The sequence below is a fragment of the Vulpes vulpes genome, chromosome 13 (genome assembly GCF_048418805.1).
Source record: "Vulpes vulpes isolate BD-2025 chromosome 13, VulVul3, whole genome shotgun sequence".
Taxonomy (NCBI): Eukaryota; Metazoa; Chordata; class Mammalia; order Carnivora; family Canidae; genus Vulpes; species Vulpes vulpes.
The window spans coordinates 136270629-136296482 of record NC_132792.1 but is presented as its reverse complement, the minus strand read 5'-3'; the positions used below and the strand labels follow the sequence as shown (position 1 = coordinate 136296482).

The window sequence follows — 25854 nt, the reverse complement described above, 5'->3', positions numbered from 1 at the left end:
GCTCTTGGTGTCACCTTGAGACAAAATTCAAGGACAGATACAACAGAGCAATGAGCAGTACACCAGGAAAGTTTATTAAAGGGAATGTACACTCTCGAGGTGTGAGAGTGGGTAGACTCAAAGAAGAAATGTGCCCACTGGGGTTTGGGTCTCCATCATTTATTGACTATTGTTAACAAGGGAGTGTCGTATTCATTACTGGGGGCAGGGATTTCTTGGAGGCAGGGTGGTTCCGGTCACAGCACCCTTAGGGAGGAGATTTTAGGACAGCAATGTAGTCTTATGAAGGAATAATGTGAACTTTGGCCTACTTTGTCAGCCATCTTAGGCCTATCTGGTTTGATCCAGTTTCTTGTGGTTTTGTACTCAAATGCTGCCCGGTCAGATTAGGCCTCTGACCTTCTCATACTTGGCCATGACTTCCCTTTTGCTGGTCTCCAGGTATCATTTAAGAACCCAGCTAACTGCTGCTCTAACACTCCCAAGCCCTCATTCCCCAGCATTGACCTCTCCTGGTATCCCTGACATGGAAAGTGTAACAAGGCCCCTATCTACAGTGCATAGGTTCTGAGGCCAAGAAAATTCCAGAAAACAAAAACCATAGTTTCCAAGGTCTGGAATGTTTAGTATGAAGAGCAATAGATAGGTAGAGGACTCAACCTACACCCTAACCCCAACTTCTTTTTACTCCAGTCTCATTCAGGCCACACAAGCCACACCTGGTCAGGTCCCTTATCCCAACCTCTGCTCCTGTGTGAGATGGAGTGGCATAGGGTCCTGCACATTCTTCCCACATGCGCCTGTATCCAAGCTTCTCTCCCTCCAACCCCTCTCTCCATCCACACAGCACGTCAAGAAATGCAGAGAATCCAGCCCGCTAAATCCACACTGAGTGCAGAAACATTTGTCAGAAAAATAAGCTGCAGAGACATAAATCCGCTAAAAGATTCGCCTAATTTACATCACTAAACAGAACACTTCTCACTCTGAAGCAGCTGCACTCAGATTGATTCACAGCATTCTCCTCTTCCCTAAGAACAATTGTTGTATACTTGCCTGGCATTTGCAAATTAGAAGTCTCCTAGAGGTTTTCTCTGAACAAATGGCTGGTCCATTCCAAAGTTAAATTCAAGTCTCAAAGACAAGACCTATTGAGAAGTCTGTAAGTGGCAGCTTTTCATGGCTGCACCTCCTTCCCTGCAAGTTGTTTGTGTTGTTTGTGCCAAAATAAGCAGGGGGGGTGGTGGGGGGTGGTGGTGGGGGGGGGGGGGGGATCAGCCCCCCCAGGATTGTGGGAGAGACTGTGTGTCAATGGTCTCTCCTTTTCACAGGAATCTCTAGAGCTCCAGAGAGCCAGCATTAGAGGTGCCATGTTGTTGGAATTCAGGATGAGCTTCAGAGGCAACAGAGAGTTCTCCTAGGGCTTGGGCCCCTATATTTGCACCAGGCATCACACCACACATTTCACATGCATTGTCCTCTCTGTACAATAACCTGAAATGTTGCTATTACTAGCCCATTTTACAGATGTGGCTATCAAAGCCCAGTGACACCTCACTTGACTGAAGACTTGACCATGGTTCTCTTGCAAATATGTGGCAGAGCTGGGGCTCAAACTGAGGCCTGACTCCAAAGGTCATATTCTTTTCACTACATCCTGTCCCCTATGTGTATACTTGATTTCCTACGAACCTTGCAGCAGTGTCTATGCAGGTAAATCCAGGAGAAAACAGCTTATACTTCAAAATCCTGCAATTAGTTGTCTCCTTGTAGCCTGGTGGCCAAATTTGATATTACTATATCCCATCATAATCACTTGGAAGTCATCTCTTATTTTTTTTCTTGCTGAGATTTCCCTTACTAGTTTCAAGCTTATGATAACTAGTTCATTTTTAAATTTCTAGAGTACCACCATGACCATTCAGGAAATATTCTAGAACATTCCCTCAATGGAAATGGGACAAGTGTAAAGCATGTTGATATCTAACTCCCAAGTAAAAGTCTCCAAATTGCCCATGGAATCTGGCAGGGCAAGAGCTCAAGGGCAGCCCTGGGGTTCACTCAAATGAGGCAGAGGGTCAGGAGATGTGGGCTCTCACCCCAAAGCTTGTTAAAGTTCAAGATACATAATAAGTGCATATTATCCCATGTGATTTTGGTGATGACTGACTCTTTTTAGAGATTGATGCCCCCAAGAACCTGAGAGTGGGCTCCCACACGGCAACCAGCCTTGACCTCGAGTGGGACAACAGCGAAGCAGAGGTCCAGGAATACAAAGTTGTGTATAGCACCCTGGCGGGTGAGCAGTACCACGAGCTGCTGGTCCCCAAGAGCATGGGTCCCACCACCCGAGCCACACTCACAGGTGAGTATACCCTGGCTCCAGGGACACTTGGTTCCTAAGTCCATACCTCACAGCTCTCTCTCCAGTCCACCCACACCCCCACCCCCACATCTAACCATCACCAGATCCCACTGATTCAATCTCTCAAGTACCTTTCACGTGGCTACTGCTCTCCATTGTCAGCTGTCAATGCCTAAACAAGTCTTGTCTTAACCACTACAAATAGCAATCTCGCCCGGCCCCCACAATGTCCTCTTCACACCTTCAGTGATCTCTTCAACTATCCTGTCCTGTTCTGCACAAATTGCAGGGATTTCACCTTTGCTCCTGGGATAAACCCCAATCCTAGTACAGCCCACATGCTCTGCCTGGTTTCCCTGCAGTCTTCTCCTATCTCCCATCCGTCCTGCATCCCCTGGTGCTCCCTATGCTCCGGGACCACAGGTCTGCATTCGACAGCTCCTCCAACACCTCTTCCCTGCTTCTATGGGGCTTGGCATATGCCCTTCCTGCCACCTGTCGGCCTCTCCCACCACCCCTTTGCCCAGTTATGTCTGCTTCCCTTTCAGTTCTCCATTCACTTGTCACTCCATGGGGAAGCCTGTGCAGTCCCCAGGAGAGGTCAGGCCATCCTGTCTTGCTGCCTCCTCTCACTGATACCCCCTGTCCTCACGGCACCACTCAGGTTATCACTGTATGCTTGTGGGTATGATGATTCCATTGTCAGTCTCTACCCTAGATCTAAAGCTCTGTGAATGGGACCATATTTAGATTTGCTCATTATCGTCTCCCAGTGTCCAGAGCAGTGTCTAACACCACGTCCTCCATAAGTGATGAATGGATAGGTGGATGGATGGATGGTTGGATGGATGGATGGATGAAAGAAAGTGCAAACATTCACTGTGGGGCATAGACTACAAGATAGGGTGAGAGCCTGCTCATGCCTATACACCCCATAAAGAGTTTGAATTTATTCTTGGGGGCAATGGGGAATCATTGAGAAATTTTAAAGAAGGTGATGCCGTGACTACCTATGTACAGCTGCAGTGTGGAGACTGGTGGTAGGGGAGCAAGGTCAGGGGCAGAGATGGGTCAGCTGGCTCCACTGCAATCAGAAGGTGAGCTGGTGATGGCATGAATGAAGTCAACATCCTAGGTCACCATGATACTCGGCCAGGGAGCACGCCCTGTCCCCATGGAGATGTGGGTCCCAGCCAGCGCTCCTCCTGGGCCCTTAGACACACCCACCCAGGAAAACCTACCCACTGGACTTTACAAAATATGGGCCATGGTTTCTAGGTGAAGGAGACCATGCAAGCCAGCTGCCCAGGGACTGCCAGTGTGCTCACTGAGACTCTATTTAACTTGTGTATTGGCTTACTGCAAAAGCATTTGCCATCTTCATAGACAAGGGATACATAGCAGAGTGTGCATACAGTAAACAGGGGCAGTATAATCAGAGCTGTTTTCCTCCCAGACCGCCTTGCAAAATGAGGCCAGTTAAAGTAAATATAATAAATGCTTTTTCCAGACAGACGCACTCCTAGAAGCACAGCAAGGAGATGGAAAGATATGCTGACCAAGCAGGTTAATGGGGGTGAATTAAACATAGCAGGAACACACCAGCTGGCATAAAGGCCTCTACAGAGAAATGGAGACATTCACAAAGATTAAGCTAAACAAAAAAAATCTGAAATGATGCAGGAGGGAGCTGAGTCTAAGCACAGCCCATCCCTTCCTAGAGCCGCAGGCTGATTTGGCAATTAGCAATTTACAAAAATGATGGCTAGTTGTTCAGATGGAGAATATGCCATAAACTCATGCATGATATGGAGAAGAATCTAGTCATGTCCCAGTGATTATTTCCCACGGCTGGCAAAGAAGCTTCTACATTCATTGGTCATCTATCTTATTCCAGGCACCTTCACGGAGTTACAGCTTATTTAATCTTTATAACGGCCTTGTGACAGATGTTACCATCCCCATTTTATGGATGAGGAAATCAAGGCTCAGAGAGTTTGGGAACTTGCCCAAAGCCAGCAAGGGGCCCAGCTGTGGCTCAAAGCAAGATCTTCTGAGACTTGCCAAAAGCCTCCCATTCCAGGGCTGCTCGTACTAAAGAACTAAAATGTAAAGTACAGTCAAAGCACAAACATATAAGGAATGGAATAATGATCATTGAGGAGTGGGCTTAGGTAGGTCAATTTTTTGGTTAGAGTCGGGCTTGCGAAATAAAACTATAAATATATATTACACATAATTATCCTGGGGAGCTCACTGCTGAGGAGATTTATAAAGGCAAATAGCTTTATGTGATTTAAGAAGGAATTATAGGCATGTAAGGAAATCAAGTATGTCTGTACTTGCTGAGATGCGAATTACAAGGGTGGTTGGCTCTCTTGCTGTGGTGTCTGGGGGAAGAGAAGGACCAACCGTGAAGGAGGGCAGGCAGAAGGAGGGAGAAGTTTGATCCCAGCTCTAGATAACTTGTGTTTTTTCCCTCACTCTCCAACTTGGACCCTAAAGAGGAGAGTTTTTCAGCCTCCAAGGCTTGTGTTTTGCTTTGTTTTGTTTTGTTTTCTGGTTCCAAACAGGTTATTTGTTTGCATGTATCAAGAAAGACTCTGGCCATGGATGGGAAGGGCATTTCAGGGTCACCTGTGGGTTTGTCCTTGGCCAGAAAGAGAACGTAGAAACTTCCAACTCTCCCTGTCCCCACTTTCCTATCTCCTAGTCAAGAACAGCTGGGGAACACACAGATACAGAGAACAGATTGGGGTTGCCAGGAAGAGGGGATTGGGGGGAGGTGGGCAAAATGGGTGGAGGTGGTAAAAGGAACAAATTTCCAGTTATAAAATAAGTCATGGAGATGTAGTGTACAGTGTAGTGACCATAGTTAATAATACTCTACTGTATATATGAAAGCAGATCTCAGAAATCCTCCTCACAAGAAAAAAATTTATAACTATATGTGGCAATGGATGTTAACTAGACTTCTTCATTTACTAATATTGAATTATTATGTTGTACATCTGAAACTAATATTGTATGTCAACTGCATCTCAAATTTTTAAAAAGATAAAGAAAAATAATAACTGAGACTCCTAGAACAAGGTTGCTTTGTGTCTTCCCCCAGTTTTATTTGAATGCTTGTTCTGTGGAACCTGTTAAGAGCCAGAACTTTGGACTCTGCAGCCACTTCCTGTGTGGTTTGGGACGCCTGACTTCACCTTTCTAAGCCTCTGTTTCCTCTTCTGTAAAATGGGAATAGTACCATTTACCTCGTACTGTCGTGAAGAGGCTTTCATGAGATCATGTGTTCAATGAGCGTAATGCAGTGCTTCTAACATAGCAAACTCCATATATAGCTGATGATGTGATGAATAAGGAGGAGGAGGACAAGGAGGGTGAGCTAATGGACAGTTTGGGATTTCCGATAATGGGTGTGGCACGGAGCAGAGACTGTGCCTTTCACCGTGGGGTGTGTGCACCAGCAGCAAGGCATCATGGGGGGAGGGGTTTATAGCCCTCTCCTCACCAGATCTCCCAAATCAGAACCTGCATTCTAGAAGATCCCCAGGGGATTTGTGCACACATTAATAGGTGAGAAGTGCTCATTCAGAGCATGGCTCCTGAAGTTGCCCACTTGGGTTTGAAACCAACCTCAGAGACGTGCGTGTGGGGCAAATTTCTTAAATTTCCCATGCTTCAGTTTCCTGGACCTGAGGACATCATGTCTTTGATGAAGATGTCTTTGATGAAGACATGATGTCCTCAGGTCCAGGAAACTGAAGCATGGGAAACCCCTCCTGGGGTTGTTGGGAGGATGAAATGAGTCATATATATCTACATACACCAGCTCTGCATGGAGACTGGTTCATAAAGAACATTCAACAGCCATTTGATCTTCTGTGGTTTTGAATCCCCACAAAGCTCAGACTGGATGCGCGGCAACCTGGCCTTTCCCTGGTACAAGTTCACACTCCCGTTCCTCTCAGGGCTGACTCTAAGCCTTGACATCCTGTGGCGTATGTATTTGCTACTCCCTCATCTTCACAGCCACATTTACCCCTCCGCTGTGGGCCACTGGCCCTTGCTGACTCTCTGGGCCTCTGAGCCAGGCAGAGGGCTCGCAGCAAGTGGCCCCTGGCATAGCTTTCCCCTCACATACCTCCTCCTCTGCAGCCCAGAGGCCAGGCTCTGGCACAAAATGCCAAGCATTTCTTTTCCATTATTCTCTGTAGGCGATGCCCAGTGAATTCTCTCGGGAGTATGAATTTGTTTCTGAACAACAGACTTAGTGTCTGCAATGGTTTATTTTTTTTTCCCCTCTGCTCTGGTGGCTTCTGTGTCCTTAATGATAACTTTCTAGGCTCAGCCTCTCACGCAGGATGATGTGTGCTTGGCCTATGTACCGTACCTGGAGTCTCCAAGGGGTCCTGAGTGTTATGTAGTTTATAGGTGCATCAAGGTACCTCTTGGTTAGGATGGGCAGCACTTACCAGGGACAGGCACCCCCAGGGATTTCTGGGTAGCAATGGAAAACAATCAACCCTGTAGAAAACTCTGAGTGGAAGGAGGGAAGATGTGGGGGACAGTGAAGAAAGAAGGAGATTCTCATTTCTTGATTGGGTCAAAATATTGGGTCAAAAAACCCTATGCCTATGACCAATGCAAATTATAAACAGTGCTCTGTGTCTGAGGTGACTCCTCTCTATCTGTCCTAAGAAAGGCCTGTGGCTGCAGTGTTTTGCTAAGAGGGTAAAGGGATTTGTCCTCAGCCATCTACACTTTCTTGCCTGGTGCTCCCCCATGAATGGAAGCCCATACTTGAGGAGAGAAGTGTGACCAAGAGAAAGGTAAAAGCAGCCAGCCCCTATGGCCATGTGAGCACTGGGCTCTAAACCAGCCCCCCCAGAGCCAGTTCATCACTTCCTTGAGCAACCCCATGGGGTGCCTGCCTGGGAGCCTCCTGGTGGCACTTCCCACCCAGCCACCTCTCTCTGCATTGTGCCTACCTCCATCCCCAGGGCCACAGGCTGCTAATCAGACCAATCATCCACTGGACTTAGGAAACCCACGGCCTTGAATACTCCTGCAGACTTCACAGTACGACACAGGATCACAAGGAAACAGGGACTTACAGCCAGCCACACACAACACACTCACTCACACATGCACACATTCATACACACTTACACGCAAAGGGCTGACACCACAGGTTGGGCGTGTGTGTTACCACCTTCAAGTTCACTGATTGCTGAAGACTTGGAACAGAAGCCTTCTACTAAAAGCCATACTTTCTCCTGAGGCTCAAATGGGGGTCTAGTGGTGAGAAGGTGGGTTCCTCAAGGTGCAAAGGTAGCTGTGCTTGTCCACAGGAGGATTTTCCATGAAGAAATCTGAGCCTCCCAGAGAAGTCCAGCTGGCAAAGTGGTGCTGACCAAGGCACTTGATGTTCACTTCACCCTGCTTGCACACCCTGCCAGGGCACAAACACCAGACTAAGTGCCAGACCTTCAACGCCCTGCAGGCTCTTCTGAGGAGGAGGAGTCGGGCAATGGGCCTGTGGCCTGGCCAGACTGTGCTCAGCCTCCTTCAAGTGATGTCACAGCGCCCCCAAGTGGCCACTTTGGTAAGGTGCCCTCTGAACAAGGTGCCACCTTCCAGGGGCCAGAAAGTTGGGGAGTGGGCTGCAGAGACCCAAGTAGAAGAGAGGAGAGAAAGGGCAGAAGCCTCCACACCCCTCCTCCTCCTCACAGAGCTGGCACATAAGGGCATCTGTCCCCTTATTTGCGTTAAAAGACTGGGCCCAGGGAACCAGGAGAAAAGCCAGGTGGGAATCTTTCACCTCCTACTTTGTCTTCTTCAGCAGGAGAGCTTGTTTACAGTGAAGTCCCAGGGATGGGATGTTCCTGAGGATAGGAGGTGATGAGCCATGTTTCTAATTAATCTCATTGGCAACAAGAGAGTTGCATTCAAAAACGTTCCTTAGTATTTTTAATATAGTTTTGTGGGGCCAGTCCTTTCCTTAAAGTCAGCATGGAATTGGCTGCTTCTCTTGATGCCTGAACATCATCCACATTCAAACCAAGCAGCCAGATATCCTCCAAGGCCTGATTCATTCAGGGAACCCTGGAAAACCTCATACCATCACTCAGGAAAATAAGGATGGGGAGTCTGGGAGCTTAGACCTCCATTATATTAAAAAGTAGATTGCAGCCCATCTGGTGTGATTTCAGGGGTTCTCAGAAGATCCTCTGTCTGTCTCCAAATATGTCCCATCTATGAAATCTCTAGTACCCAAATTCCACTGCTGGAACTTCCCCTATGAGCGCCCCTATATTAGATCCCTGGTTTTCATGAATTAGTTTACTAGATACCCCTTTGCATCTATTATTCCTTCTGCCTGTGATGCCCTTTCTCTACCCAAATACGTCTGATTCTTCAAAAACCAGTTCAGACATCCCCTCATAAGTCTTCCCAACATTCCCATCAGCCTTGCTATGCAGCTTGCATGAATCACATATTTCTTTCACTATGCTATGGACTGAATTATATAAAAAATCAAACCCTTGACCCAAGACCTAAGAGTCTAATGAGGAAACCAACATGAAAACTAACAGTAACAATATAACATGACTGTTGTAAGACCCAGGGATGAGAGACGGACTATAAAGTCCTTAGGCAAAGGGTCTTCAGGTTCTGCCTCCCTTTGATAGCAGGTGTCCTGTAAATGCACTAGGGCCAACCAAACCCTCATCCCTGTTTGGAAGACTTGAGGCTCACAGTTCTTGGGAGATGGAAAGGGTCCCTATTTCTATGGTCCACCTGAACCCAACCAAGCCTGCAGAGCCCGGGTGTCTTCTTCATGTCTTTGCTGGCAGGAGGTAGCAATCTCAGCTTCTTGGGCCTGCTCCTCCCCACAACTTCCCTGCTAGCAGCAGGAAGCTGGAAGAATAAGTCTCCCCAAAAGGGGGAAGTGAGTCATTCTACCTTCATCGCCCATGGTCCTTGCAGTCCGAGGGGAGAATTTGCTTGTTCTTGTTGCTCTTCAGCCCTAATTATTCTCTTCCTGCTCCCATGCCCCATCCTACCCACGAGAATTCCATATCTCCTTCCCTCTCCTTCCCTAATCTTGGCTAGCTTTCAAGTTTTTCTAGATATCTTCCTCTGGCCATTACTGTCCATGATGATCTCGTGCTTCCTCTGAAATGATTTCCTTAGCAGCCCATGGTGTGGTGCCAGATTACTTAAATTCCAATCTGCCACTCCACTCCCCTCCACTAGCCTGTAAAATTCTTAGGGACAGGGACCGTGCTATGACAGGTCAGAAAAAAACAAAGGACTTGAGTTCCAAGGCCAGTTTTATTGTATATTAGCCTTATGACCGTAGTCAAGGTATGGACTTCTCTGAGCCACTATTTGCTCAACAGTAATGCCTTCCTAGCAGAGTTGCAGGGGAATTAAATGAGAAAATAGGTGCAATCTCTATGAAACTATAGCTAGTAGTAATACTCTTAGCCATCAGACACTCAAGAGAAATTGCCTTCAATTTTTATCCCTCCTCTCTTCCCTTTCTTTTCTTCTTCATTATTCTTCTAGATTACCTACTGCATGCAGCTCAGTGCTTGGCATATTGTGGGTGCTCAATAAATAATGTCCTCCTTCAGTACAGATTTTTTTTATGTCATTAAGGGAAGAGCAAGGGTGACATCCATTCAGCTCACCCTGGCATCCCCTATGCCTGGCACAAAGGAAGCCCTCAATAATGTTTGGTGAGTGAATGAACTGCATGCTTTGGGAGTTCAGAGAAGAATGGGTGTGCCATGAAAGAGTTGAAAAAAGTGTTAACCTCTGAGCTGAACAAAGGAAGTTCTATGAGGCATGGAGAGTGGTGGTTTCCTATGGGATGAATTTTCTGAGCTATTGTGAAGCAAGGCAACAGAGCCATTCATATGCCACCACTTTTAGGAGGTGGATGGAAAGATAAAGGGAGCATTGATAGAGAGCAATGGGGTCTTTAGAAAGTGAGAAATCCCTAGGAGTCCACAGAGTGCTGATGTATTAGTGTGCTGGATATGCTTCGGATACACATTTTCTTTTCCAGCAGAACTGTATTTTACCTGCTGGCAAAGAGCAACAATTCACTTGTAGCACAGGAAGAAAGCTGCAGAAAATCAAAGGGAAGCAGCAGGCAGGAACCTATAAGAGAGTCCCACTTTCCCATCCCCTAGACAGAAAGCCTGGGACGAGAGTACTTTAAATTCTGCTCTGCAGTTTTCTGGGAAAAGATGATTCTGTTGTAAATTATTGAACATTTCATTTAAGCTTCATAAATAAGAAACTCAGATGAAAACGTTACATGTTAGATCCGTTTGGCAACATATAATTTCTGTCTTACTCCATCGAACTGTCACCCTTCATCTACGTCAGAGAATTTCTACTTCATTATAGGCAATTGAAGGTTTCAATCAGATGCCTAAGAAAAGTAGTTTATGTCCCAAAGGTAATCTAATTTCTCCAACCAAGGATGTACCTGGGACTCGCAGAACATATTGGCAGAGATAAATGTGTGCTTGGAACGGCTCTGGGGGCGTTGCAATCACCCACTCAATCTAGTGACAGGTACTCCACCCAGCCAGGGGCCGGCTCCTCACCGACAGCTGAACTCCCTGAATCACTGGTTTCGTCGGAGCCAACAAGCTTAAACATCAGCAAACTGATGACAAGTGTGCCGAGGACCAGCCTGTACCTGCCTGGGGCACCCCAAAAAAGGACTCAAGATCCTGGAATAGTCCTCTGAGCAAGATAATAATGATATTGGCTACTATCAGGACCGGCACTGCACTTCATTTCATCCTCACGATGACCTTCCAAGATACAGATCATTGGTCTTCCCATTCTACCAACACTGAAGCTCAACGACATCAAGTACCAAAGTTACACCTGTAGAAAGTGGCAGAGCCTGAATGTTGTTAATGTAAGCACGGCTGACCTCAAAGTCTGTCAAACTTTAAACTTTACTTCCACAGGTAATGACACTGTAGAGAAAGAATGAAGAGTTGAGAAGTGGAGGGACTTGGTTTGAGAAAAGGAGAACAGGGCTGGCTGGTTCTAATATACTCCTTCAAGGGAGCCTGGTCAGTAAGGCCTGGTAGCTTTTACCATACTCAAGTATGGGGGCATTTATTGGATCGACTGTCCTAAAGCCATACTGAAGAGGTGGGTGCAGAACCCTCTGGCTACCGTCAGCATTCCCCTTCATTAAACCAAGCCATTTGTGGGGCACCTGGGTGATGTAGCTAGTCAAGTGTCTGACTCTTTGTTTCAGCTCAGGTCGTGATCTTAGGGTTGTGACCTCAGGGTCCTGAGATCAACCCCCATGTCAGACTTGGTGCTCATTGGGGAGTCTACTTGAGATGCTCTCAATCCATCTCCCTCTGCACCTCCCCCAGCTTTAAATAAATCGATAACTCTTAAACAAACAAAAACACAAGCCATTTGTTAAGGAAAGGTTAGCTTTGTGCAGTGGCAGTATCATAGCCTATGAGGTTTATCTGAGGCATGATTGTTGCTAATTGTTAAGGAAAGGTTGCTCAATGCATTTCCTGTCAAAATCATTCCTATTACCTCAGGGATCCTGGGGAAGTCACAGCTGCTCTGGCAAGGGGATGACATTGGGGGCAGGGTAGGACATTCCAGTCCTCCTAAAAGGCCTGAACCTTTGCCTGAGTTTCTTTTTACAATATGATGGTGTACTGGTTTGAATAGTGTCCACCCCAAAATTCATGTCCAACTGGAACCTGGAATGTGATCTTATTTGGAAATAGGGTCTTTACAGATGGAATCAAATTAAAATGCGGTCATAACAGATTAGACTGGGCCCTAAATGTAATGTGACCAGTGTCTTCAAAAGAATGGGAGAAGACCTAGACACCCAGGGAGACTGCCATGTGTTACAGACTGAATGTTTGTGTTGCCTCATTCTCATTGTGATCTTAGTTGATAGGGCTTTTAGGAGGTGATTAGGTCATGAGCTAGGAACCCTCATGAATAGGATTGGTGCCCTTATAAAAGAGACCCCAGAGAATTCTCTTGTTCTTTTCACTGTGTATATTCACAAACATAGCAAGAAGGTGGCCTCTATGAACCAGGAAGTGAGGTCTTATCCAATGTCAAATATGTTGGTGCCTTGATCTTGGACTTCTCAGTTTCCAGAACTATGGGGGATAAATGTGTTTTAAGCCATGGTGATTGATGATAGCAGCCCGAGCTGACTAAGGCACCATGAGACAATAGAGGAAGAGCCTGGAGTGATGCAGCTACAAGTAAGAAAAGCCCAGCTGGAAGAGGCAAGGAAAGATGCTCCCTTTTAGAACCTTTGGAAGGAGCCCTGCCCACCGACAACTTGATGTTGGCCCTCTAGATCCTAGAACTGTGGTAGAATAAATTTCTGTTGTTGTAAGCCATCCTGTTGTCATCATTTGTCACGGCAGCCACAAGAAACTAATGCAGGTGGAGAAAAGACCTCCCATCCCACCTTCCTCAGGTTGTGGTGAGGATCAAAACACATTCAGGTATTTTGAAAAGAATAAATGTTATGTAAATGCAGAATAGCATGATCATCAACCAGGGCTCTTGTGGACCCACACAGAGCACCCACCTCCAAAAAAAGCCTACCAGAAGAACTCAGACTCATCATCACAGGTGATGATTTGATCTTGTATTTTTCTACAATCCCACTTCTAGTAAATGAGGGTGAATTAGATGCTAGGTATGCCCACATTCTAATCCCAGGAGCATGTGACTCTGTCATCTTACATGGAAAAAAGGAAATTGTAGATGTGGTTAAGTTATCCAGGTGTGGCCACTGTAAGAACAGTTCTTATAAGAGAGATACAAGGAGATTAGTCAGAATGGAAGATGAGGCAATGGACAAGGAGGTCAGAGGGAAAAACAGGTTTGAAAATGCTATGCTATAGATTAAGGAGCCATAAGCCATGGGATGCAGGCAGTCTCTAGAGGCTGGGAAAGGCAAAGAAATAATTTCTCCCCCAGAGCCTCCAGAGGCTGCAACCCTGCTGAACTATTTAGACTTCAGACCTGCTTAATGCTGAACTAAACAATAATAGACTTGTGTTGTTTTGAGCTACTACCTCGTGGTAATTTGTTACAGCAGCAATAGTAAATTAATATACCAGTCAAGTCAGTTAGTCTGAAAATGAATGTGGGAGAAGGTAGGGAAACACCCCAGATAATGGCAGATATCCTAGGAGGCTCCCAACGATTCACTGTATTAAACCCCCAAAGGATTTCCCCAAGAAACTTGCATCCTTTATAGTTGAACAGTTTTTGCATCTTTTCCATCTTCTGGAGTCCCCCAGAAGTCATCCTAAGATTGAACCCATAACTCCAAATACCCTGGGGTCTGAATTATTGACCTTGGTAGGCAGCCCACAGCAACAGGACTTCTGTCTGCCCCTACATTAAAGGCCTGACAGCCTGTGCTCAGAAAGTCCAACCAGTGTGTCTTCTCCCAAGAAGGGATCCTGGAGTCCTCATATGGTTTCAATCCCTGCCTATAAAAGGTGCAGATTGGTGCTCATACACAATGTTTAAAAAATGCTTTAAAGGCCCACGTCCACACAATCCCTCTCGATTACCTACTCCTCTAATTCATAGCTTATACAAGGACTCTCTTCACTAGTTGTAACCATCCTAAGACTCTAAGTACCACAGGGAGAGCTTCCACAGGAAAGCACATTTCTGAAGATTACTGACAGGGGCAGCCTCACTGCCTTCCCAAAACCAGCAGCAAGAAGGAAGCTCTGCACTGAGTACTTCATCCTGTTGACTTGATATGGATTTCCTAAGTGGTAAAATTGGGATTTCTTAATAGATAAAATTAGAAGATGATTCAGGAAGGATTAAACATAAGATCTGAACAGGAGGGGCACCTGGGTGGCTCGGGCTGGTGTCTGCTTTCGGCTCACGTCCTGATCCCAGGGTCCTGGGATCGACCCCCAAGTCAGGTTCCTTGCCCAGTGATGAGTCTGCTTCTCCTTCTTCCGCTCCTTCTGTGATCTCTCTTGCTCTTAAATAAATAAAATCTTAAAAAAAAAAATATCTTAAAAGGTATCTAAGCTCATTTGCTTCTCTCCTTTTTGGCTTCCCTACCATTGACACATATGGAATAATGTTTGTTTCTGCATCTACCGACAGATCTGGTGCCTGGCACGGAGTATGGAGTTGGAATATCTGCTGTCATGAACTCACAGCAAAGTGTGCCAGCCACCATGAATGCCAGGACTGGTGAGTAGGAGGATTGATGCAGAAGAAGACTAGGAAACTCCGTAGACCTGAGAAGCCATGGAGGCTTGTCCTGGAAAGGCTTGGTCAGAAGGCAATGCCCGTTCATGAACAGGTCCCTGGATTACAGTTACCAGCCTAGAAACAACATCTACCTGCAGATCTCTGATCTCTGTGCCTAATCTCTGACATCAACATGCAGGGTAGTCTCCCTCTCTTCCCCACAGATCTGTGCACATCTCCCATGGTCTGAAGGGCTGCCCGCAGATGTGTAAAATTCCAAATAGGTTGGTGTCATAGCAGGTCATATGTTTCTCTAGACCACCCCAGAATAGGCAAGAGTGTGATGTTCCTTACGATGCATGACAGAAGCTCTCATAAAGGCCACAGGGATAAAGGTTTAAATTTGGAAGCAACCCATTAAATCTAAGGACAGTGGAAAAGTCCACCGGAGACCCTTGCTACTCTGGATCCAACAGATTTGCTTCCAAATTCTGGGTAAATTTCAGTCACTCTAGTAACAGGCAGGCTGGAATGAGCTGGGGATTTTGAAACAATCCCTGTCCCAAGACTCATTCTAGTGTAGACAACCTCTCTAGAGAACCACAAGGACATGGGTCCCAAGGAGTTCTCAGACTTGCACATCCATGGCCAGTCAACCAAAATGGCCTCAGGAACAGGGGTAGCTACTGTTGCCAGGAATGTCATATCCCTACTCGATAGTGGCTCCTATTTTACCCTGGTTGGCTTGCTGAGAAAGGCGGATAGAAAATGAATATAGAGCTTGACAATCAGCAGCCAGCTCTTCCCCAGAGGTGGAGGAATTCCAGTGGTGTTGGAGCTACAAATGCCTTTATGAAGATTGTCCATCTATATACCAAGCCCCTGGCCATCTTTCAAAGGGAAGGCACTTAACAAAATTGTGAGATAATTGTCAGCAATGACAAGCTAATCATCATGGTCAGCAGGCCTGCTGATAGCTTAGTTATCCACAGGGAGGTCCAATTCCAATAAATATTGGCCAATCTATGGAACTTGTGTAAAATAGGCCACTTATGTTGATCCACAGAACTTGACAGTCCCCGGGACCTCATGGTGACTGCCTCCTCGGAAACCTCCATCTCCCTCATCTGGACCAAGGCCAGTGGCCCCATTGATCACTACCGAATTACCTTTACCCCATCCTCCGGGATCGCCTCAGAAGTCACTGTGCCCAAGGACAGGACCTCATACACACTGACAGATCTGGAGCCTGGAGCAGAATACATCATTTCAATCACTGCTGAGAGGGGTCGGCAGCAAAGCTTCGAGTCCACTGTGGATGCCTTCACAGGTACCAGGGTAGCAGAAATCCCAGCTGGGCTCAGGGCTTAATGGGGATTTTAGTGCCAGAAGGTCATCTAGGTAACCCACTCTTCCAATGCACCATTTTGTTTAGAGAAGGTGGAATGTGGGTAAGGAAAGAAGAGATAGAGGAGAAATTAATAAATATATCAAGATGGAATGGTTGGAAATGATGGGGAGAGATAAGCAAGTCTACCTACATGTCAGAAAATTTGTATCTGGTTTCCTACAGCCTGGACATAGGGGTTGATTCTATACATCTTCCCCTGTCTGCACTAAATGAGTGGGCATCCAGAGGATCCATAGGATCATGTTAAATTTCTCCCAGAATAAAGATTTTAAACCCTGGGTGAGTATTATGAATAACTCAAAGAGGCTTTACCCTGCTGAGGGCATTCATTTTTCAGTATGTGGCTTGGAGAAGGAGAGTAAACAGGACTGGTGAGTGAGGAGGTGGAAGCTCTGAGTCAGCAGGTAAAGGTGTAGTCCTTGTTTACAAGGAAAGCAGATCGCTTTTGTCAGTTGGCTCTTCTAGCCAGGGTCCCACCACCTCATGTATGTTTAAGAACCATCATCTCCTCTGATTTGCAGGCTTCCGCCCCATCTCCCATTTGCACTTTTCTCACGTGACCTCCTCCAGTGTAAACATAACCTGGAGTGACCCATCCCCTCCAGCAGACAGACTCATTCTGAACTACAGCCCTCGCGATGAAGAAGAAGAGATGACAGAGGTCTCTCTGGATGCTACCAAGAGGCATACTGTCCTGATGGGTCTGCAGCCAGCTACTGAGTACATTGTGAACCTGGTAGCAGTCCACGGAACAGTGACCTCTGAGCCCATCGTGGGCTCCATCACCACAGGTGAGGTTGGAGGACTTGACAGCAGGTGGTGAAGGGGGTTCCTACAGAGATCTTTAGCAAGTCAATGAAATTTACAAAGAGAAATTCCCAGGAAGTGGGGAACTGCCTCACTTGGCTAAAGAGGGTCTATGACCTGTTCCGAAAAAGCCACCTCTTCTAGGACTGCATAAAATGTGTAAGATGGGAAACTTCCTTTTGGAAGGTAGGACAGACTCAATGTCTTGAGGATGACAGCACTTGAATGCTTTGGTTGAGAGGTTTTCACACTACCAGCCCGAAGAGAGTTAGCCTTCAAGAAGAAACTCCATCTCTTGATGGTGCAATAAGGTCACTCATACAAATGATACTTCCTCAAAATTATATAGGACTAGCACACAACCATGTAGGAACCAGAGACTCAGAAAATGTGGTTGATTTGTATATTTTTTGGAAAACACAGGCACTCTGAGATGTACTGGATCATTCTTTTCTCATCATTCTCAAATACAATCCCAGATATGAGTGTTCATGTGGGTGAGGACATGGTATTTGGGTCATTTCCTACATACTAACTAGAACTCACAACCTGGATAAGTGGATGAAGCACACAGCTGGTTTTGGCCCTGTGACCCTCCAGTAGTCAAAGAATAAAACATCTGGTACAGATGAAATACAATTTAGGAAAGTGGATTTGTTCTGGACCTGTGCTCTAAAATCCATCTAGACTCAATAGGCAGTTTTTCCAAATTGAACTATAGGTGGCTGCTAAAAAATAAGAGAAACAGAGTTGAGTTTGTCCAAGAGAAGTTGCTTCAGAGAAAATGACCATATTATTTACTCTCAGTTCAAAACAAAACATATAAACTTAAAGGGTAAGTTCCCAACTGGCTTTCACGTAGGTAATGGTTGCTGCACAGCAAGCACAGAGCTTGCCAACTTGACTACATGTTGTTAAAATATTCCCCATGAACATGGCTTAACTTTAGTTAATACCTGTGGGATTTCATGTGAAACTTCAGCCTGACCATGGCTTTAAGGAAAAAGATCAAGCACAAAGATCTTGTCTGTCTCTGGCACACCATTAGCTCTTGGTCCATATGAAACCGAGGATAGGAATTGTTTTTTCACACTGTGCTTTCTGTATTTTTCCCACAACTACCTGGGTCCTTGTAGGAATTGATCCTCCCAAAGACATCACAATTAGCAATGTGACGAAGGACTCAGTTATGGTCTCCTGGAGCCCTCCTGTTGCACCTTTTGATTACTACCGAGTATCATATCGGCCAACACAAGGTAACAAAGTTATCTGATTTATCACAAATGGATGGGATTTGGAGCTAGGTGAAGATTGCTATGGGAGAACTACATGTCCCAGAGGATATCACCCCCTACCTGCATTCTCCTCCTCTCTGTGGCATGTTCCATCACAATGAAAGTGGGTTGAGGAGAAGCAGCCAAGAAATCTTGAACTCACCAATTCCTCTGACAAAAGGCTTGACTATATTTACCCAGAAAGTAGACCCTCCATCCGCAGAGTGAACCATGGTAGCCATGGTCACCTTATCTAGGCAGTATAGTGAGTATATCCTTATCAGGATCCAGGGTCACATTCACTTTCCTGAGAGAGAGAAGTCCAACACTAGAATCCTGGGGAATGCCTAAAGACTCAGCTGAGACACATAGAGCCTTAGAGGGAGCCACAGTGATGGTGGTCCTATTTCTGCCACTCCAGCCAAGTTATGAGTCAGAAAAAGTTGGCCCAGACCTCCCCTGAATCCTGCCAGTTCATGCTGGTGCATGTCACATTGTTAAGAAAGTAGAGGGCCTGCCCACTTCCTGGGGGGCCAGTGGGATAATTTTCCGGACTACCCTGTCTCTGAGCTTCATGGACCACTCTCTGCAGCCATGATCTCTAAACTGCCTTAAGAAAACTGGCTTGTAAGAAAACCACCTAACCACCTTTTTTCTTTGCTCCAAGGAACCTATAAAATGAGGGGGGTGGGACCAGTATGCAAGGCCTCATCAAGCTCCAACATTCCCAGTCTATGAACCATTTATCTTCCTTCCCTACTGAGTGCTGGGCCTTGAACCCATCTCTGCTTCATGACAAAGTGCTACCAGAAGCTTCTATGTAGACTGTACCATGAGCTGTGTTGATGAAGGATCCACCAAACTTTAACAGTGGCTTCTGCTCTTCCTTAGTTGGACGACTGGACAGTTCAGTGGTGCCCAACACAGTGACGGAATTCACCATCACCAAACTGTATCCAGCCACTGAGTATGAAATCAGTCTCAACAGTGTGCGGGGCAGGGAGGAGAGTGAGCGCATCTGTACCCTCATTCACACAGGTAGGCATGTCTCCGTGTCATGAGCCAAGTCAGGACCCTGGTTGAGGATCTGCAACAGACAAAAGAGGCAAACAGTGGAGTTGCTCTGGCTAGTACAGAGGACACTGGTTCTGGGCTCAGAAGCTCCCTTCCTGGGTGCTCCTCTGACTCACTGTGTCATGCAAAGCCACTTACGATTTCTCTCCCGTCTGGTATTCCTCTCTAATACCGGTTGTTTAGAGAGTAGCCCTCTTCTAAGAGTCTTATTGGTTTAGGTGGAAAATGTTCATGGAATTTTCAATAGGAAAGGTGACCTTTCAAAGACACATTATGGAAGTGAATTCCAGAACAGACATCTAAATCATCTCACCTAATTTTTTAAAAAGACTTAGCCAAGTAAATATTACCTCAGAGAAGGAAAAGGTTATTATTCCAGTAATAACCCTTGGGGTCCTGAAATTCCTCATCATGGTCAGAAGCCACCAAGTGGTTGCATTTGCTCTTGCTTTATGCTCAAAAGATGGAGGCCTTCTTTTGGAAAAGGAGCCCCTTGGATACACCTGAGAACAGAGCTCCTGCAGCAGCTCCACTGCTTCTCCTGCTCTGGCCCCTCAGTCAGCCCACCACGCAGAGCTAGGAAAGATTAGTTATAGAAGTCACCAGAGGGGGCATCCAAAGTTTTCTGTCCCCAGACTCCAGACCTAACCTCCCAGTTAAGCTATCATTCCCATAGCACATGGGAAGGATCCGGCTTGCCTCATTAGGAGAACACCCAGATTTCTTGAGGCTGCTTAATTTCCTCAGAGAATAGCATTTCTTGAATGAGGAAAAGGTAACTTGGAGTTCCTCATTGTTTTTGTAGATGGTCTCATAGGCCCAGAAACATCTTTAAAGTAATAGCCAAAGAAACGTGCCTTCAGAATGTTTCAAAATCTAAAAAGATTATTCTTCTAAAAAAAAAAAAACACCACAGAATATATTTCATCTTCCCTAGTTTCCTTCCAGGCCTCTAACTACACATAACCCAGTCATGTTTTGGTCCAATCTTTCCTTTCCATCACATTACCTGTGACCATTAGGAAATCAAGAAATATTGACTCAAAGTGATGCCCAGTGAGTCAAAAGAATTCCCCCTCTCACTTAACTGAAAGTCTCAGAAATTCATGGTAAAGATATTAGATGGTTTTCTCTTTGAGGGCAATAAAATGGGTTTCAAGAGCCTCCTACCCCTAAGGTAAAAGAAATCAGCAACTTAGGTTAAAAAAAAAAGAAACTCATTCCTTGGGTTCTTGGTTATAAACAGCAAGTATCTGTAAAGCAGATATTCAGCAGTGCACCAACCCAAACCATCCTCGTTCGGGTTCAGACAGAGCTATTGTGGTAACTCCCAATAAACAGATTGCCGACAGAAATGTCTTCTTTTGTTGTTGTTTTAATGTGAGGTCTATGATTTTACAATTTGGGGAAATGAGTACTCCTTCAGGGTCTCATAGTCAATCTCTGAGAGATCATGCTAACTGTAGTCTCCCAAGACTTTTCTTCCTTGTCTCTTTTCATAAGGTTCCATTTGAAGAACTTGTTAAAGATACAGATTATGTATACAATTCAGATATTAAAATCTTAAAAATATTTCAGTTGTTGCTTCCAAATAAGGAACATAGGCAAGCAATAGAACCTGCAGTTAGAGAACAGGGCCAAATTGACAGCACATCTTGGTCCCCAAAGGTAAATTACATGACCCTTAGATTGAGTTGATTCCTCAAACTATTATAATAACATCAATTTCTAAAATAAATCCTAACTTTATAGAAGAGAAGCATAGTAAGAAACAAAGACATAGAGCATGGGCAAATAAAATAAGATGAGGAAGCTGGTCCCATAATGAACAAACTTTGTTCCCCCCAGTAGGCACTATTAGCCTTTAGCCTAGAAGAATCCTCTTGACCTTCTAGGCCACAAAAGGGATACCTGGGACTCAGTACAAAGGGAGCTTATGAATAGCAAAGCAAGAATGCACTCATCATATGTGGCTTCAGAGGCAATCTGAGTCCCATTCAGTCACTCTGTAATCACTTATTGAGAACTTTGTAAGTTCCAGGTGCTGAGGATACTCTGACTTCATGGGCCTCCCACCTCACTTCCTGAAGTTTGTTAACAGAAATCATTCCACAAGGCATGCTCCTTATATTCATGAAAGTACAAGGAGCCTGGGAAGCAAATTATCTCATTAACTAAAGAAATTTAACAATTCCTCTATGTTCTTAGTTTCTCCATCTAGGTTTAAATGTGTAAAACACAACAGCCATACCTTGGAATCCCCTGTAGCACATGACAGTGCTCTGCACATAAGTTAGTGAATGAATTAAAAGGAAGATCTGCAGCCAATAAGGACAGAACTGCATACTGTGGAAAAGGAAGAAAGGGAGGAGGATGGGATCAGAAGGGAAGAAAGGAAAGAGGTCTCCACTCACTTCATTAGTTCATAGGGCACACAGCTGACGTGCATGATGGGTGAAACTATAGGAGATAGTTCACTGGGATTCCATCCTTTAGTATCTCCTACCTTTACCTGATATTCTCTGGTTCTGTTTCAGCCATGGACAACCCTGTGGATCTGACTGCTACCAACATTACTCCAACAGAAGCCCTGCTGCAGTGGAAGGCGCCAGTGGGTGAAGTGGAGAACTATGTCATTATTCTCACACACTTTGCAGGTGAACATCTACAGGTCTATGCATCAGGCATGTGGGAATGGTGGGGCCTGGGGCTGAAGACTATTATGAAATTTGGGGGAAAAAAAAGGACATTTAATCAATTTGAGAAACACAGAAATTTTCCTGCTTTACTTTCACTGTAAAGCTCTCAAGATATCCCCAAACTCTGCAAACTATATCAACTATGGGAATCAGAAAGCTCAATCTGAAAGGTGCAAGAAGGGCATGTAAACAAAAGCAAATACAAAAACTGAGAAATAGCACTTGGAAGATAAAATTCAAAACTGAGTTGAGAGTTGCCCCCAAATGCTATGGGCAAAAAAGCACAATTTTCTAGGTATTTACATAGTGAGAAAAATACTAAAGCACCATCCTTAGAACAAATAATACATGGTGACAAAGGATCCAGAGCAAGCAAACGCCTGTTGCTTTAGTCTTGTGTACCATATCCAACCCAAAATACTGAGCAAATATGAAATCTTGAGTTTCAATGTCTTACCATGCTTATTCACCTTCTGCTATTTGAAATTGAATAGAGTACCCCAAGGCAAAATAGTGCTGAGTAATTCAAGTATCTAGGCCTAAGAAAATTATTTCCTTGCCTAAATTGTACATGTGATCACAGAATATAATTGTGGATTACATTCAGGAATCTAGAGAACAAAGATACCAGAAGACAAAAAGATAAGCAGATGTCTTAATTTTCAAAAATGACAGAGAAAGCCAATTTTGTAAGCTGCAAAGTAAACGGATTGTTAAAGCTTGGGAAAATAAAAACCAAAACAGACTATTAAATAAATTGGGAAAAGATACCAGTATAGGTTCACTAAGAATTAGTTTTACCAAAACCACTTTATATCTTTTTTTTTTATTGGCAAATCTGCTAGCACACTTGGATTTCAGCAAGGCATCAGAAAAACCTACTTATCACTTAGATGGAAAAATACATGATGGATCATATTTGGAATTGCACAGAATGGTAGCTGATTGAATAGATCTCCTCAAGGAATGAATATCATGACTATGGATATATTATAACCCCTCTATTGCATGCACAATCCATTTCGACTCCTACTACCCCTCCTTGCATATGTCATGGGCCTGCATTTCTTAACTCTCACCATCATGCCTTCCCAAACCACCACGCATTTGCATGTGTTGTTTCTTCTACTGGGAAATTCTCTCCCCACTTGTCTGCCTAGACAAACCCATCTTCTAAGTCTTCGTTTCAACACTGTATCCTCTATCAAATCCTCTGTAAAGCACACGGCTCCATCATAGCAATAAGCGTCCATTCAACAAAATTTTTGGAAGTCTTCCCAAGAGCCATACACCCAACAAGGCTGTAAGGATTGAGAGACAAAACACAGGTTCTTTTCTTCACAGAACTCACTTTTAGTGATGATGCGACCAGGACATTGTTACAACCCAATGTGAGCAGTGTCATGACATAAGCAATCACAAAACAGCTCCAGCCACATCCGAGAGATCACTCAATGGGGGTGAGGGTGTTGAGGGGAAGAAAGGAAGCAGACCTTAGATAAAGTGAGAGAAGGAGAATAGAAGAAAAGAAATTCTAAGACAAAAAGCAGCCTGAGTGCCTTTGTAGGATGCAAGAGAATGTGAGGATTTTTGAGGAACTGCGGTGGTTTGATATGGCCAGAGTAATGACTGCTGGCAAGATGTTGCAAATGAGGATATTCAAAAGATAGAGTCCTTATGTTTGCTCTTTCAAAGAGCTGGTTTGGATTTTTACTTGTTTGCATGCCTTCTATGTTTCTATGCACAAGAAACCTGAAACCTCAGACCCTACCTACTTGGGGGAATTGCTCAGTAAACTTTCTTAAATGCTAAATGACTCCAGAGTATGCTAAAGACACCAAGCTCTAAAGAGCTTGGCCCCGCTCTAATGAACAGTTTTATTGACAACATGAATGGATACAGAGAAGATATGTGTACCACATTTGTATGTAAAACAAAACTAAGTCAGTGATATTGTAATAGCACTGTGTGGTGAGAGACAGTAGCTATGCTTGTGGTGAACATAGCATAATGTATGGAGAGTTGAAGCACTATGTTATGCACCTGAAACTAATGGAACACTGTGTGTCAACTCTACTTAAGTAGAAAAAAAAAATTTAAACTGTGATCAATAGAATTCAAATATATTTTAATAAACTAAAACAGTGTTCCAAAACTCAATCAACAAGGCAAAATGCAGTAGAAATAAATGCAAAGCTCTGCCCATGGCTATAAAAAAATCAACAGTTTTAGAATTGCCACATACATGTCATGGTGATTGGGGATAAATTTTCTCAAAGAGAGAACTTGATTAGGGGGTGTGGTGGGAGCCAAGAGCCATGTAGACAGAAGATTCAGCTTATTCTTTTTAACCCTGGAGGCCCAAGTAGAAGTCAGGGAAAAAACAATTTGGCCTCTAAATAAGGACTATTTTCTCAATTACGATGCAAAATGAGATGAGAAGGGATGCTTGTGTGGAATACAATGCTAAGTTAATGACTTTTAAGATATTTTTTCCAAAATTCTCTAATATTGAATCTTTATGAAATGCCATTGGATTTGGTAAGCTTCCCCAGGTTCAATAGCCTTATTCAATTCTTATCTATGTTCTTCTGATTGCAGTTGCTGGGGAGACCATCCTGGTTGATGGAGGCAGTGAGGAATTCCAGCTTGTTGGCCTGCTTCCTAGCACCCACTATACTGTCAGCATGTATGCCGCCAGTGGGCCTCTCACCAGTGGTACCATCAGCACCAACTTCTCTACCCGTGAGTTCGTGGTTGGCTACATATCCAGCACCTGGATGCTTATGTGGATCCTAAAAATTACCAAACTCCATGTGGTTCCCTACATTATAGTCTATAGGCTTTTGACAGTGCTATGAGCTGTTTGTATTTCAGTTGACTGCTGCCCAAAGGCCAGTTAAAGTGAGCTGCAGATCCCAGGCAACAGACACATTTCTGTTTCCTGCTCTCATCCTGGGCCTGGCTGACAGTAGTAGAACCAGGCCAAGAGAGCCCAGTACTGGAAATGCATCTGGCCCAGAAAAATCTGATGCACATTACAGGGCTTGATATCTGGGAGACAGTTGCTGGGTACAATCGTGGCCAGAACAGTAGACAAAGATTAGACGTGGGAATGAAGTAAGCTCAAGAGTAAACTCATAGACATGTAGATTTAACAAGGTCATGATTTCAGACAGAAGTCAAATTGGAAGATGTCACACCTATGTCCAGAAGCCCAGGTGAGAAAAGAGGGGGATAGTTGCAGGAATAATCATGACACTGACTCATTATCTTCTGACCCGGGAGCACCCTTTCTGCTCCTGTCCAAGCCAGACCTAGGGTCAGCGTGTAAGCAGCCCAGAGACCACATAGGTGGGCAAAGAGATACATGTGCCTGGAATCAAACAGAGAGGAGCTGGAGAGGCAGGCACTCCTGGCATTTTCTCCTCTTTGTAGTCCTGGACCCTCCTGCAAACCTGACAGCCAGTGAAGTCACCAGACAAAGTGCCCTGATCTCCTGGCAGCCTCCCAGAGCAGAGATTGAAAACTACATCTTAACTTACAAATCCACTGATGGAAGCCGCAAGGTGAGATTTCTCTGTAAAGGAAATTTTTCTATCAAGCAATCCGGAGGGAGAAAACTGGGTTTGCCATGATGGATACATACATGCTATTGAGGAAAGAGCCTGAGTTTGCAAGCCAGAGACTTTGGTGCTAGTCCTGGCTCGTTATGACTCTCTTTACAAGTTGAAGCAAAACACAAAACCTCTCTGAGCCTTCATTTCTGCTCTGGATAATGGGGGTGTCTACTTCTACAACCTCACTTGCTGGTGCTGGTGCTTTCAATATGATGATACAAAGCACATTGGAAACTTCCAAGCCTTTATAAATACATAGTTCTGGGGAAAAATTTCACTAGCAGGGCCAAGCAAACATGAGCTGGATACC

At 44.8% G+C, this 25854-nt stretch overlaps 1 protein-coding gene and 1 pseudogene across 3 annotated transcripts in view; both read left to right on the top strand.

The window, feature by feature from the left end:
- TNR (tenascin R) overlaps positions 1-25854 on the top strand; it is a 409187-nt gene that overhangs the window by 346958 nt on the left and 36375 nt on the right. For all 3 annotated transcript variants that reach the window (XM_072733086.1, XM_072733087.1, XM_072733088.1), the window contains 9 exons: positions 2180-2365; positions 14570-14659; positions 15726-15989; positions 16592-16861; positions 18014-18133; positions 19043-19189; positions 21763-21882; positions 24526-24669; positions 25363-25493. In XM_072733086.1, coding sequence (XP_072589187.1) covers positions 2180-2365; positions 14570-14659; positions 15726-15989; positions 16592-16861; positions 18014-18133; positions 19043-19189; positions 21763-21882; positions 24526-24669; positions 25363-25493 — 1472 coding nt within the window. The remainder of the gene's footprint in view (positions 1-2179; positions 2366-14569; positions 14660-15725; positions 15990-16591; positions 16862-18013; positions 18134-19042; positions 19190-21762; positions 21883-24525; positions 24670-25362; positions 25494-25854) is intronic.
- On the top strand, positions 11865-11932 carry LOC112921876 (U4 spliceosomal RNA; annotated as a pseudogene).